This window comes from Drosophila suzukii, chromosome 3, assembly GCF_043229965.1.
Source record: "Drosophila suzukii chromosome 3, CBGP_Dsuzu_IsoJpt1.0, whole genome shotgun sequence".
Taxonomy (NCBI): Eukaryota; Metazoa; Arthropoda; class Insecta; order Diptera; family Drosophilidae; genus Drosophila; species Drosophila suzukii.
In genome coordinates, this window is record NC_092082.1 from 13,691,916 (window position 1) to 13,705,343 (window position 13,428).

Genomic DNA, 13,428 nt, shown 5'->3' on the forward strand with positions numbered 1-13,428 from the left:
TAGTTTTGTTGATTAATTCAGCAGTGCAGTTTTCACCCAAACCAGAGGGAAAAGCTCCGGAAAAGTTTGGACTGCGTGGGTGTTGTCCCTCTCCGCCTTTTTCGCGAGGTCTCCAAGTCCAATTGCATGACGAAACAGTGGCGGAACAGTTGCGTCGCTTCTTGATTAGCTGAAAGCGGGAAAAATCCATAAATTGATTGAGGAAAAAACAGGAAAATCGGGAAAACTCCAACGAAATGCTGCTGCCGACTGTGAGCGGTTCGTCCGCCGTAGGATGCAAGTGGAAAAACTGCTGTCGCCGCAGCTGGGAAATGCTGATGGCGCCTGTATCGCCCAAGAATCTAAGGACCACGGCTTTGCTGACGAGCATCTATCAGTTGGTGAGTTAGGAAAGATATATCCCCTGGGTATACCGATTATATAAGCGAACCAGGAATGAATACATCAGGAGGGGCGCAGCGCACAGGCACGCAGGGGGATCCGGGAATCCCTCGAGCAATCCAGGATATGCAGCCGCGACCCCAGGACCAAAAATTACGCACTGGATATGCAAAGCCATACCCCACTGGGCGCGCAAGGAGCCGTCGAAGGCGGCAATGGTACGCTCGCCCCCGCCCGCTCCTGGAAATCCAGGGGCGGAGCGAAGGAGACGCTCCTGCGGCGCAATGCGTCTGCACTTGTGTTCAGTGATCGAACGTGCCAGGACGAGCGCCCTTTTTACGCTTTGATTGGAGAATTAGGGGGAGTCATGTCAACAGCTGCCAGAACCAGTTGGGAATTGTTGGAACAACACTCGGTTGTTCAGTTTGAGGGGTGAATAGGGGTGGTAACCTCAGCTGATCGCTGGTATGTTCCGGTTTTCGCCAACACTAAATGTTATGCGTTTTGGATATGGGAGATCTGAAAACTTTTCATAGAAATACCCTAAATTTGAAATAAAAAGTTTTGCTCTGTGTATTAGTTTCATAATAACAAAGTTCCTGTTTATAAGTTTTTAGCATTTTAGAGATCTAAAATGATTTTAGTAAAATATTTTCTTATAAATAAAAAGTGTTAGACCTTAAATTTAGCTCTATATATTTCAACACATTTCAAAAGATTTTGTTTTTAGATTTCCAATATTAACAAAAATATACGATTTTTTTAAGCTAAAAATATTTTTATCTTAAGAAAATAAATTTTATAATTTATAATTTTTATTAATATATCAATACTAAAAAATGTCTTCATTTTCCCCCAGTTAATTTCGCACTGCGCCCTGTTCCTGGTTCTCTTGGGGCTGGCTCATGCCGAGCAGATGTGCGAGGTCTTGGAGCTGGACATCCTGGACCAGAAGGACAATGGTTTCTACAACATGTCGCCCTTCCACAATGATCTTCGCCTGCAGACCGCTGCCCAATTGGCGGCTGCCACGGAAAATCTACTTTATGTGATGGCTGGAGTGGCGGGAACCTATGCCCTAAGTGCCATATCCCTGTTCTTTGGGGTGTACAAGAATCGACCAGGATTGATTATTCCCTGGCTGATCGTAGAGTTCCTTTTGATGGTGGGACTGGGAGCCTTGGTTTTCATGCTGAGAGATACGAAGATAGTGCAATTGCTGGGTGGTCAAGTGCCCTACTGTGAGTTTGTACATTATAAAGCATTTTAAAATATATTTTGAGAGGTCCTATCCAATATTTCAGTTATCATCTGCTACGTCTTGATCTGCATGGATTACTGCAAGTGGTATGTAATCCATAGTTTCTACCAAAGCTTGCGTACCATGAACAAACTCAGGGAGATCGCCACTGTGGCCATACCTTGTCCAGCTCCAGGAGCCGTAAGTTGGGATCTGAAAATCTTAAACATCTTTAAATAATCTCCTTATCTACTAGATACCCTATCGATTCCAACGCGAGCACATGTATCTGGGCAGCAATGGTTATAAACACATCCTAACCGAATCTCCCGATGGACAGTGTTAAATAAATGAAGAGAGATAGAATTTTTTTGGAACTTCCCCATCAGGTGTCTTGATTGCAATTGTACTACAGTTTCTGTATTGCGAAAATGAGTGTGATATGGTAATAGAACAGATACTATTTTAGATAGCCAACGGATATGGATAGAGGGGCATATTAATACATATTACAAAGCGTATAAAACTCGTCTATATCCCAAAAGGAGGGGCAATATCGGCTTGCCGCCAAGTACATAAACTATTTTTGTGTAGAACTAACTCCTAAAGTTAATCCAGCACCTAAATACAAGGTAGAACAAGAAGAAACGAATTTTATTAAATAAAAAATATTAGTCAAAGGCAGGTCTTGAACTCGGGACTTCCAAGCAAAAACCGGACACACAAACCTCTGGGCTACGGCAAAAGCTCAAGCCGGATTTTGATGTGGGAAGCTTGAAAAAGTTAAGCTTGTCTGATTTCAATTGGCATTCAAATAAATAGCAAGGAAGTTTAAAGTTCATTTTCTTTGTAGACTTAAGAGAAATTTACTAAATATGCCTTAAACTCAGTTAAATAGCAATAATTTAAGTATTCTTGTTTTGTAGCACAGAACAACAAACGTATGAATATCAAATAAAAGTGCAAAATTGTAACATATCCTAAGAACTTATTTCTGGAGTATTTTTTTAACCTACTTGAACGTACCTTTTTAAAAATGGTAATGTATTATGGGGATTTTTTAGTTTTAGGTGCTTTTATTATTTGGCCTCAGCTACAGATGCATAACGTTAGGTTTATCTATTTAGCCTAATGCTTAATCATCTTAGTTTTTCAGTTTCCATTAACCCTTCCTTCCTTTTTGCTTGATCATTGGTGGTGCCATTGTGGTTCCCGCAGTGGTGGTGCTCGGAGTGGTGGCTCCCATTAGACTCATATCATTATCCAGGCTGTCCATTACAAAATCCACAACGGTGATATTAGTAGCGCCATCAGAATCCCCCTTATCTGTGGGAATACTGATTTGAAACTGCAACAAAACCACCAGATATGTGACCATAGTGGTTAAAAGTCCTTTGAAGAGACTTCTGTTCACGTCGAAGAAACCGCCGCAATTGATGATCGACGGATTCATCTCGGTGGCTCGCAAAAACATATTTATCTCCGTCTGGGCATCCGAATTCATCCAGTTTAGCTCCACCATCAGAAGTTTCTTTTGGAAATTTGTTCGCACATTAACCGAAGCATAATGGGCCTCATCGCAAATATAGAAAAGTAGTCCAATGTTCCACAAAGCTGTGATAGTAAGTCCTATATCCTTGATGCCAAATCCCTCAGAGAGCTGAGACATTAGACCATAAATCGACAATGTGATGATGAAGAACAGGTAGAGACTCATGAAGACAAAGGTGTAGCACATTGCGTTTCCAGTATCCCGGGTTAGCTTGCTCAATCTGAGCCACAAAACCCGATAGTCCGCCACCATAGCAGCGGGTCCAATGTGTTTCAAGGCCTTCTGGAACCTCTCCGCCAACAAATGGGCCGTAATACTCATTGCCTCGCATATGAGGAACCACCAGGCACCCAACATGGCCGTCAAGTTATCCAGGATGCAGTAAGGCACCACCTGATTAATATTCAAATCCGACATGGTAATGTGGGTGATGACCACTGATAAAACCGAGAGGATCGGCAACACGGTGGCTATATAAACCGCCTTCTGTCGGAGTTTCAGTGGCAAACTATGCCCGGAGATCTGGTAGTACAACACCTCAAAGTCATCCCAATCATTGAAGAGTCTTGCTATTTTTCTGGCCTCATACCACAGGATGGGTATAATCATAATGGGCAGGATGTTGACCAGGAACAAGTAGGCAATCACCGCTTCTTCGAAGGGTCCACTCAGGGATCGCACAATATGGATGCGGTTGTTGGCCACATAGCCCACGTAACACTGGAGGAGGTGATATTTAAGTTAATTATTATTATTTACACAATTTAATCTACACACTAAAAATAATCTTTGCTTCCCAAAAAAATCACGATTATGGTTTCATAATAATTTAAGTTCTTGTCTATAAATTTTAAAAACGTCTAGGTGACTTAAGTCTTCATTATTATATAACATTCACATAATTTTACATAACACGATTTTTTTTAGTTGGAGTTTTTAAATTATTAACAAAAAAAACCACTCACCGCCAGGAGCACAAAGAAAACCACTGAGTAAATAAAGGAGGCGGAGTTCATTTCGAACTTTGCTCGGGCAGGACCACGTCGCACAATTGGTAATACTCCAATAATCCTTAGGAACCAGTTGACAGGAGCTATGTTCCTGTAGAAAACACTCTGGAAGCAGGAATAACCAGCTTTATAAAGGAATTTTGACAGCAGAAGAACCTCCACTCACCGGCGTAAACTCCGGATTATTGGAGGCCCTGCTGTCCGAGCTCTTTTTCCTGTCCATCGGCGGTGCCTCGTAATCCGCATCCAAACGCTCCGCCAATCCGGTGGAGTACTTCCGAACCCCGTACAAATATGCCTGGGCATTGGCACTGTTCAGGGGTTTTGCGTTGAGGAACACCGCGTCGGCTTTCTTGCGTCGATAGTAGTTGGCCATTCCGGAGAGACTGTGTCCGGAATTTTCTTGTCCATGGCCTTTTACCACTTTTTTCGTCCAGACGTAGGCATTAGCCATGCACTTGCACACGCCCCGATATCGACCACGCCCCCTATTGACTTAGAGCCGGAGTTTTAGTTTCCTGTTGAAGTGCGTTGTTTGTCTTGTGAATGCATTAACCTTAGCCCGGTGTCCCGATTTCAAATTTGTGTCAATGGCGCGCAATAGGCGTTTTGCAACACTGTCGAGGAAGGTTTGCAACACTTAACTAGGGTTGTCAGATTGCCAGTTCTGCTGTTTTAATTTTCAGTTTTTTTAAAGAGTAACTCCGTTTTTAAAAGATTCTAGTAATTATAAGGCTTTTAAATAATATTGATTTAAGTAGTTTTATGTCTTATCAAGAAATAGGCATTAAATTGAAGAGTTATCATGTTTTAGGTAACCAAAGTAACGGTATCTCTGTAATTCAACACTCTGGTCACACTAGAGGGTGTGGGTGAAAAAAAGATAAATAATAATAATAATAAAAATGGACAGGGAAAAGTTGATTGTGTCCAATCAAATTGGTTACCTGATACTTAAGGAAGATGGAGCAGTCCTGGAATCTGGCGGAGACCTCAAGAACGATGAGCACAGTGCAAACGTGATAATGGGATTGCTGAATCTCACAGAGAGGTGGGTTCCGGAAAAACAAAGACTGCAGGGATCCATTGATAATTACCCCTATATCTTAGTATCGACGAGTCCTTCATGCCGAACAGCAGCTGCGAGAGGATCACTATAGACTACGAGCAGCACTACTACAGCATCTGCATGTCCAATCGTCGAATATACATCGTGAAGATCAGCAAATCCCAGAACGGAGTCACCACGACCACCAGCTCATCCTCCTCCAACAGTGTGTATAACGATGCCAGCGACACCGGGGCGGTGCTGGCTTGAAATCCGACTTCGGATGCCCGATCCACTTGCAGATTCTGTTGGCAGGGAACCGGGCAAAGACCCCACAATTGGCGCACTCCCATTCTGTATCTGATCCTCCTCTTTATTTGTCAAAGAATACATCATCTGTGAGCTCCTGCTCGAAAATGCGTCTTGCTTCCTGGGTCACATCCAGCAGGGTGGCCTTGCTATTGCACAGGATCACATAGTATTGCCTATAGTTACAGCGCCTCTTCACAATCCAATAGTCATTGGTGGTCTTCACCTGAAGCTCCTCGGCAGGCGCATTCTCCATCTCCTCTTTCTCACTTGAATTGGACAAATCCGCTATAATGCTAAGGACATTACGTGGTAATCCTTGGGGCAGGTGCCTCTGAAAATTCGTATGATGCTGCAGACTTTGTTCGTTAATAAACAGGTACTTGGGGGCCATATCGCCGGTGGAGTTTTCCTGCCCTGTGGCACCCACTGCCTCCTTGTTCAACTCGTTGGTTATATCCCGGGCCAGGGAAGTCAATTGTGGAGCCATGTAGCCATGGAGCTCGTCGTACAGCTCTTGCTTTGGTGGGGGTTGGTCAGCTGAAAGATCAAGTTTTTAGTTGGGTTGGTTATGGTTTCGATTGTACTACAACATACCATCAAGAAACAGACAGAGTGTTATGTGCAGAGCACGATAGATGAGCAAGTAATAGGGCTTCGCTTCCTTCTCCAACGTAACATAGACCTTCAGGGGATGATCCTCCTCAATGACAACCTCCTGATTATCGCCCTCGCCTTTCTGATTTCTGACGAATCCTCCCACCTGGCATTCACTTATGCTCCTCTTCAGCGAGGGACTTACTGCAATGGACGAGTTGCTGGCCTCCGCTTTCAGCACATGCTGCACCACAAACGAATGCAAGCTGTGCAGATCCTCCGGTTTAAGTTTTCCGCCACAAAGGACCTGCTCCTGGTAGAGCATTATGCTATGCTTAATGGCAGGAAAGGTCTCGCCCAACGTACCAAAGTTTTGGGCGCGCAGAAAGAGCGATTTGTCCAGGGGAAGATATTGTATGGAATGCAGCATGTCGATGATATCACATTGTGAGGGATCCTTCAGGTCGGTCAGGTGTTGATCGTAGAATTTCAAGAGCTCTTGGCAGAGCAGTTCTCTTTGCTTATCCGCATTCGATTCTTCACTTCCGAAGGAGGAAAAACTTCCATGTTGAAAGCGAAACATTTGAAAGCATTGCCTTAGGATGGCTCTATAAATCCTGTCCGAGATCTCTGCCCCCCGATAATCGGCCACCTCCACGCCCTCTTTTAGTCGCACCTCCTTGGGCACATTTAAGACCAAAACCAGCCAATATCCTGGCTCTGGTTGATAAAAAAGTTGGGTAGTTTTCTGGGTGTGCAATGCCTGACAATCATCTTCGGAGGTAAAAGTTCTGGAAAAGCAGGAAAGTCATTACTATTACTCACTTCTCCACGAAGTACAAAGTCCAATAAATACCCTGTAAACCTTATAATGGCCTCACTCAGTCCCACATCCTTGATTTTTGTGTTTAATTCAATGTCATTTGGATGGTAGTACAAAATCTTTTTGTGTTCCTGCAAATATTACTCATTTAGGGGCGTTTCCTTCACTTTGCAAATGCTAAACCCACCTCTCCTTCAATTTGGCCAAAACTGGAGTTGAATATATAAAAGCTACGCAGCGTTATTTCTACGCGTTGCAATAATTTAGCCATTTTTTGCAAATTATCAATTTACTTCGGCAAAAGGTAAATAATGAAAATGAACTAACGCCTCCTTCTTGGCCAGCCAGGGCCGCATTAAACCAAATCTAGTATTTTTGGTATTTACCTAGCAAGCGCGCCAAATTCAAATACCATGCCATTAAAAATCACAGCCGATTTCAAATAACTTCATTTATTTAAGTGTATTATGAATTTGAAAAGGAAATTTGGTTATATTGAATTAAAAGCCATAACTAAAGGGATATATTGGTTTGAACTGGGAATTTGGAATTTTAATACTGCCGCCCCTTCCAAAACTACAGAAAGGGGCGGGGCCGCCGTCTATTGCTTGCTAAAATTGGTCTTGAATGAGTCTCGGGTAAAGTGCGTGCTAAGAATTGTGTTTATTTGGAAATGTATTCAGTTTAAGCCTGGATTCCTCCGCGGAGACGAAGCACCAAGTGCAAAGTGGACTCCTTCTGGATGTTGTAATCGGACAGGGTGCGTCCGTCCTCCAGTTGCTTTCCGGCAAAGATGAGACGCTGCTGATCTGGGGGGATGCCCTCCTTATCCTGGATCTTGGCCTTGACGTTTTCAATGGTGTCCGAAGGCTCCACTTCCAGAGTGATGGTCTTTCCGGTCAAAGTCTTCACGAAGATTTGCATACCACCACGCAGACGGAGAACCAAATGCAAGGTAGACTCCTTCTGAATGTTGTAATCGGACAAAGTGCGACCGTCCTCAAGCTGCTTTCCGGCGAAGATGAGACGCTGCTGATCTGGGGGAATACCCTCCTTGTCTTGGATTTTAGCCTTCACGTTCTCAATGGTGTCTGATGGCTCAACTTCCAAGGTGATGGTCTTGCCAGTAAGTGTCTTGACAAAGATCTGCATTCCACCGCGGAGACGGAGTACCAAGTGAAGGGTCGACTCCTTCTGGATGTTGTAGTCGGACAGGGTGCGTCCGTCCTCCAGTTGCTTGCCGGCGAAGATGAGACGCTGCTGGTCTGGGGGAATTCCCTCCTTGTCTTGGATCTTGGCCTTGACGTTTTCAATGGTATCAGAAGGCTCAACTTCAAGAGTGATGGTTTTGCCGGTCAAAGTCTTCACGAAGATTTGCATTCCACCGCGGAGACGGAGAACCAAATGCAAAGTCGACTCCTTCTGGATGTTATAATCGGACAAAGTGCGACCGTCCTCAAGCTGCTTTCCGGCGAAGATAAGACGCTGCTGATCTGGGGGGATGCCCTCCTTGTCCTGGATTTTAGCCTTTACGTTTTCAATGGTGTCCGAAGGCTCCACTTCCAGGGTGATGGTCTTGCCAGTAAGAGTTTTGACAAAGATCTGCATTCCACCGCGTAGACGAAGCACCAAGTGAAGGGTGGACTCCTTCTGGATGTTATAATCGGACAAAGTGCGACCATCCTCAAGCTGCTTTCCGGCGAAAATGAGACGCTGCTGATCTGGGGGGATTCCCTCCTTGTCCTGGATTTTGGCCTTCACATTCTCGATGGTATCAGAAGGCTCAACTTCAAGAGTGATGGTTTTGCCGGTCAAAGTCTTCACGAAGATCTGCATACCACCACGCAGACGGAGAACCAAATGCAAGGTCGACTCCTTCTGGATGTTATAATCGGACAAAGTGCGACCGTCCTCAAGCTGCTTTCCGGCGAAGATAAGACGCTGCTGATCTGGGGGGATGCCCTCCTTGTCCTGGATTTTAGCCTTTACGTTTTCGATGGTGTCCGAAGGCTCCACTTCCAGGGTGATGGTCTTGCCAGTAAGAGTTTTGACAAAGATCTGCATTCCACCGCGTAGACGAAGCACCAAGTGAAGGGTGGACTCCTTCTGGATGTTGTAATCCGACAAAGTGCGACCATCCTCAAGCTGCTTTCCGGCGAAAATGAGACGCTGCTGATCTGGAGGGATTCCCTCCTTGTCCTGGATTTTGGCCTTGACGTTTTCAATGGTATCAGAAGGCTCAACTTCAAGAGTGATGGTCTTGCCGGTCAAAGTCTTGACAAAGATCTGCATTCCACCGCGGAGACGGAGAACCAAATGCAAGGTCGACTCCTTCTGGATGTTGTAATCGGACAGGGTGCGTCCGTCCTCCAGTTGCTTTCCGGCAAAGATGAGACGCTGCTGATCTGGGGGGATGCCCTCCTTATCCTGGATCTTGGCCTTCACATTCTCAATTGTGTCCGATGGCTCCACCTCAAGAGTGATGGTCTTTCCGGTCAAAGTCTTGACAAAAATCTGCATACCACCACGCAGACGGAGAACCAAATGCAAAGTCGACTCCTTCTGGATGTTGTAGTCGGACAGGGTGCGTCCGTCTTCCAATTGTTTGCCGGCGAAGATAAGTCGCTGCTGATCTGGGGGGATGCCCTCCTTGTCCTGGATTTTGGCCTTCACATTCTCGATGGTATCAGAAGGCTCAACTTCAAGAGTGATGGTTTTGCCGGTCAAAGTCTTCACGAAGATCTGCATACCACCACGCAGACGGAGAACCAAATGCAAGGTCGACTCCTTCTGGATGTTATAATCGGACAAAGTGCGACCGTCCTCAAGCTGCTTTCCGGCGAAGATAAGACGCTGCTGATCTGGGGGAATACCCTCCTTGTCTTGGATCTTGGCCTTGACGTTTTCAATGGTGTCCGAAGGCTCCACCTCCAGGGTGATGGTCTTGCCAGTAAGAGTTTTGACGAAGATCTGCATTCCACCGCGTAGACGAAGCACCAAGTGGAGGGTCGACTCCTTCTGGATGTTGTAGTCAGACAGGGTGCGTCCGTCCTCCAGTTGCTTGCCGGCGAAGATGAGACGCTGCTGGTCTGGGGGAATTCCCTCCTTGTCTTGGATCTTGGCCTTGACGTTTTCAATGGTATCAGAAGGCTCGACTTCCAGAGTAATGGTCTTTCCGGTCAAAGTCTTCACGAAGATTTGCATACCACCTCGCAGACGGAGAACCAAATGCAAGGTCGACTCCTTCTGGATGTTATAATCGGACAAAGTGCGACCGTCCTCAAGCTGCTTTCCGGCGAAGATAAGACGCTGCTGATCTGGGGGAATACCCTCCTTGTCTTGGATCTTGGCCTTTACGTTTTCAATGGTGTCCGAAGGCTCCACCTCCAGGGTGATGGTCTTGCCAGTAAGAGTTTTGACGAAGATCTGCATTCCACCGCGCAGACGGAGTACCAAGTGGAGGGTCGACTCCTTCTGGATGTTGTAATCAGACAAAGTGCGACCGTCCTCAAGCTGCTTTCCGGCGAAGATCAATCGCTGTTGATCTGGGGGGATTCCCTCCTTGTCCTGGATCTTGGCCTTCACATTCTCGATGGTATCAGAAGGCTCAACTTCGAGAGTGATGGTCTTGCCGGTCAAAGTCTTGACAAAGATCTGCATTCCACCGCGGAGACGGAGGACCAAGTGGAGGGTCGACTCCTTCTGGATGTTGTAGTCGGACAGGGTGCGTCCGTCCTCCAGTTGCTTGCCGGCGAAGATCAGACGCTGCTGATCTGGGGGGATGCCCTCCTTGTCCTGGATTTTAGCCTTTACGTTTTCAATGGTGTCCGAAGGCTCCACTTCCAGAGTGATGGTTTTGCCGGTCAAAGTCTTCACGAAGATCTGCATACCACCACGCAGACGAAGAACCAAATGCAAGGTCGACTCCTTCTGAATGTTGTAATCGGACAGGGTGCGTCCGTCCTCCAGTTGCTTGCCGGCGAAGATGAGACGCTGCTGATCTGGGGGAATACCCTCCTTGTCTTGGATCTTGGCCTTCACGTTCTCAATGGTGTCCGAAGGCTCCACCTCCAGGGTGATGGTCTTACCAGTAAGAGTTTTGACAAAGATCTGCATACCACCACGCAGACGGAGGACCAAATGCAAGGTCGACTCCTTCTGAATGTTGTAATCGGACAGGGTGCGACCATCCTCAAGCTGCTTTCCGGCGAAGATAAGACGCTGCTGATCTGGGGGGATGCCCTCCTTATCCTGGATCTTGGCCTTGACGTTTTCAATGGTGTCCGAAGGCTCCACTTCCAGAGTGATGGTCTTTCCGGTCAAAGTCTTGACAAAGATCTGCATTCCACCGCGCAGACGGAGGACCAAGTGGAGGGTCGACTCCTTCTGGATGTTGTAGTCGGACAGGGTGCGTCCGTCCTCCAGTTGCTTGCCGGCGAAGATCAGACGCTGCTGATCTGGGGGGATGCCCTCCTTATCCTGGATCTTGGCCTTCACATTCTCAATCGTATCGGAGGGCTCCACCTCCAAAGTAATGGTCTTTCCAGTCAAGGTCTTCACAAAGATCTGCATTTTGGATTATTCTGCGGGTAGAAAATCGAGAGATGGAAAATCAGTTAAAATTCAGATCTGTTTCGCTTGGTGAAAATACACAAACTGATGAAATTTTTCGTGCGAGTAATCGAAATGACAGTTAACTTATCGACGCCTACTTTTTAAGTTTCTATTGTTTCGTGTTCTTCCCCCTCCCTTCGATTACTTCAACAAAGACGAAGAAACGGGGTAACAAAGAAAAATGGAGAGATTTTGAAACCTTTGTTCCGTTGCTTCGTCACTTTTCTTTGGTGTGTGTGCAGCTCAAAATGCATACATACAAATTTTTCGTGTGTATACTGATGACGTCAGAGCGTTGCAAGCAATTGAAAATTTTCATACGTGGCCTTATTTAAGCAAATGCTCAAGTTTCAGATAAAATAACACAATTACTTTAACAAAATCCTTGAATTAATTAAATCTGTAATGCAATACACAAATTGATACGTGTGTGCGTTAGTTCTCGAATATTCAGTGCGTCATTGCGAATTTCGCAATCTGCCAATAAATCTTGGCGAAGAACAATAAACACGCAAGTTTTATTTATAGAATTGTTTGTGTTTTGCTGCCAATATATTGGGGAAAAAAGTAATGCGTAGCTGCCAATTTTCAATTTTCTCATTACGCAGAGGGTTGAATAAGAAAAAACAAAATGGCCGAACAAAGGCCTTGAACTGCAGTTTTGCTCAATTGGTTAACTTCCTTTTAACCGTGAGTAATAACAGATATTAGCGATTTTAAACTTACGTTTTCTTGTAACTTTCGAGAATGTTCTTTTTATTTTACTTTAGTCACCAACTAATTAAATAATATATTCTTTATGATTGGATGCGTTTATTTTTTGCTTGTACTTGCTGCTGCAATTGTCAGATGATTTTAAATAGGACCGTTCGCGGACGTGGCTTATATACCCTCGGTCTGCGGAAAATGTACTAAAAAATACACAACAATTTATAATTGACACGAATACACTGAAATCGATCGGAGGTCGAAACTTTGTAAGCATATGATATTACAAAAATATTGGCTGGATTGTTGTTAACTTCTTTGTGTTTTTGACAAACCCACTTTTGTTACTTTTTTGTTGTTAACTCACCACAATACAAAATAATAAAATATTTTCAAGACAATTTCAAAACGAGACCTTGATATCGCACTGACTTGACCGGCTGAATGAAATTCTTTGTCGATCTAACCTACTTTTACTGTGACATCGAATTCAAGGCCTCCTTTGAACTTACCAAATGCGAAAATCCAACGTTTGTTTAATATAGGTATTTTAAGACCTTTGCTACTATGTTTTTTTATGGCACTGTCTTCTCTACCGGCTAAAATTTTGAAACTCTCAACTTGACTGGCAATTTTTAAAAGTAATTTTGGATGGGAGGTGGAGGTGTTTCAAAAGTGTGATGTAGTGAGTGTTATAGCAACGACTGCTTAATATACATTTTGAATTCTATAACTTGTTAGGGGATCTATAGCATTTTTAACTTACAAGGAGTGACTAGAGTTTAGAAAATAATTTTCAAAAAATGGCGTCTTACAAAGGGTTTTATTACCGCGAAAATATTTTAGAAATATCAACTAATATTTGGATAACAAGTAATATTTGGAGTCACATCGAGTTTTCATTGCTGATATATTCATCTGCATATTTATAAGTACTTTGACTGTCTCACAAAACACAGTGTATATATCATCGCTAAATCTTGTCCAGCCAGTTTTAAAATAAATATATATTTTAAACTTAAACAACAATACAGTTAAACCTCCTAAAAGGGATTAAAATAAAAAACAAAAACATATATTTAAAAATATCGCACAACCCAGTTGGGTGACCATATCGTTGGTAATTTTTCGCACCTCCCGCTACGG

General features: G+C 44.4%; 5 protein-coding genes and 1 non-coding gene across 8 annotated transcripts; 2 read left to right on the forward strand and 4 right to left on the reverse strand.

The window, feature by feature from the left end:
- Fie (Fire exit) lies at positions 1–2,599 on the forward strand. The gene is made up of 4 exons (XM_017077073.4): positions 1–380; positions 1,241–1,622; positions 1,686–1,822; positions 1,878–2,599. Exons 1-4 carry the CDS (start codon positions 237–239, stop codon positions 1,965–1,967), a joined length of 753 nt encoding a protein of 250 aa, XP_016932562.4. The 5' UTR covers positions 1–236; the 3' UTR covers positions 1,968–2,599.
- LOC118877487 (U11 spliceosomal RNA) lies at positions 450–719 on the reverse strand. Its single transcript, XR_005014343.3, has one exon. It is a non-coding gene; the product is annotated as a U11 spliceosomal RNA (small nuclear RNA).
- Positions 2,459–4,592, reverse strand: Gr63a (Gustatory receptor 63a). Its single transcript, XM_017077043.4, has 3 exons — positions 4,350–4,592; positions 4,139–4,288; positions 2,459–3,893 (listed from the first exon to the last, which is right to left on the reverse strand). The coding sequence occupies exons 1-3, from the start codon at positions 4,557–4,559 to the stop codon at positions 2,784–2,786; spliced, it is 1,470 nt and encodes a 489-aa protein (XP_016932532.4). The 5' UTR covers positions 4,560–4,592; the 3' UTR covers positions 2,459–2,783.
- A 425-nt stretch (positions 4,593–5,017) lies between these two features.
- Positions 5,018–5,648, forward strand: Lamtor4 (Late endosomal/lysosomal adaptor, MAPK and MTOR activator 4). Its single transcript, XM_017080664.4, has 2 exons — positions 5,018–5,234; positions 5,294–5,648. Exons 1-2 carry the CDS (start codon positions 5,089–5,091, stop codon positions 5,499–5,501), a joined length of 354 nt encoding a protein of 117 aa, XP_016936153.1. The 5' UTR covers positions 5,018–5,088; the 3' UTR covers positions 5,502–5,648.
- On the reverse strand, positions 5,584–7,306 carry Ccz1 (vacuolar fusion protein CCZ1). The gene is made up of 4 exons (XM_017080663.4): positions 7,148–7,306; positions 6,994–7,091; positions 6,138–6,928; positions 5,584–6,080 (listed from the first exon to the last, which is right to left on the reverse strand). Exons 1-4 carry the CDS (start codon positions 7,229–7,231, stop codon positions 5,605–5,607), a joined length of 1,449 nt encoding a protein of 482 aa, XP_016936152.4. The 5' UTR covers positions 7,232–7,306; the 3' UTR covers positions 5,584–5,604.
- Positions 7,307–7,604: 298 nt separating this feature from the next.
- Ubi-p63E (Polyubiquitin-63E) lies at positions 7,605–12,813 on the reverse strand. Of its 3 annotated transcripts, none has more exons than XM_070996283.1 (2): positions 12,795–12,813; positions 7,605–11,543 (listed from the first exon to the last, which is right to left on the reverse strand). In XM_070996283.1, exon 2 carries the CDS (start codon positions 11,530–11,532, stop codon positions 7,645–7,647), a length of 3,888 nt encoding a protein of 1,295 aa, XP_070852384.1. In that variant the 5' UTR covers positions 11,533–11,543; positions 12,795–12,813; the 3' UTR covers positions 7,605–7,644. The 3 variants fall into 3 exon arrangements, with proteins under 3 accessions (XP_070852384.1, XP_070852383.1, XP_016925841.4); XM_070996282.1 differs by lacking the exon at positions 12,795–12,813 and adding an exon at positions 12,650–12,668; XM_017070352.4 differs by lacking the exon at positions 12,795–12,813 and adding an exon at positions 12,301–12,458.
- Positions 12,814–13,428: the final 615 nt, after the last annotated feature.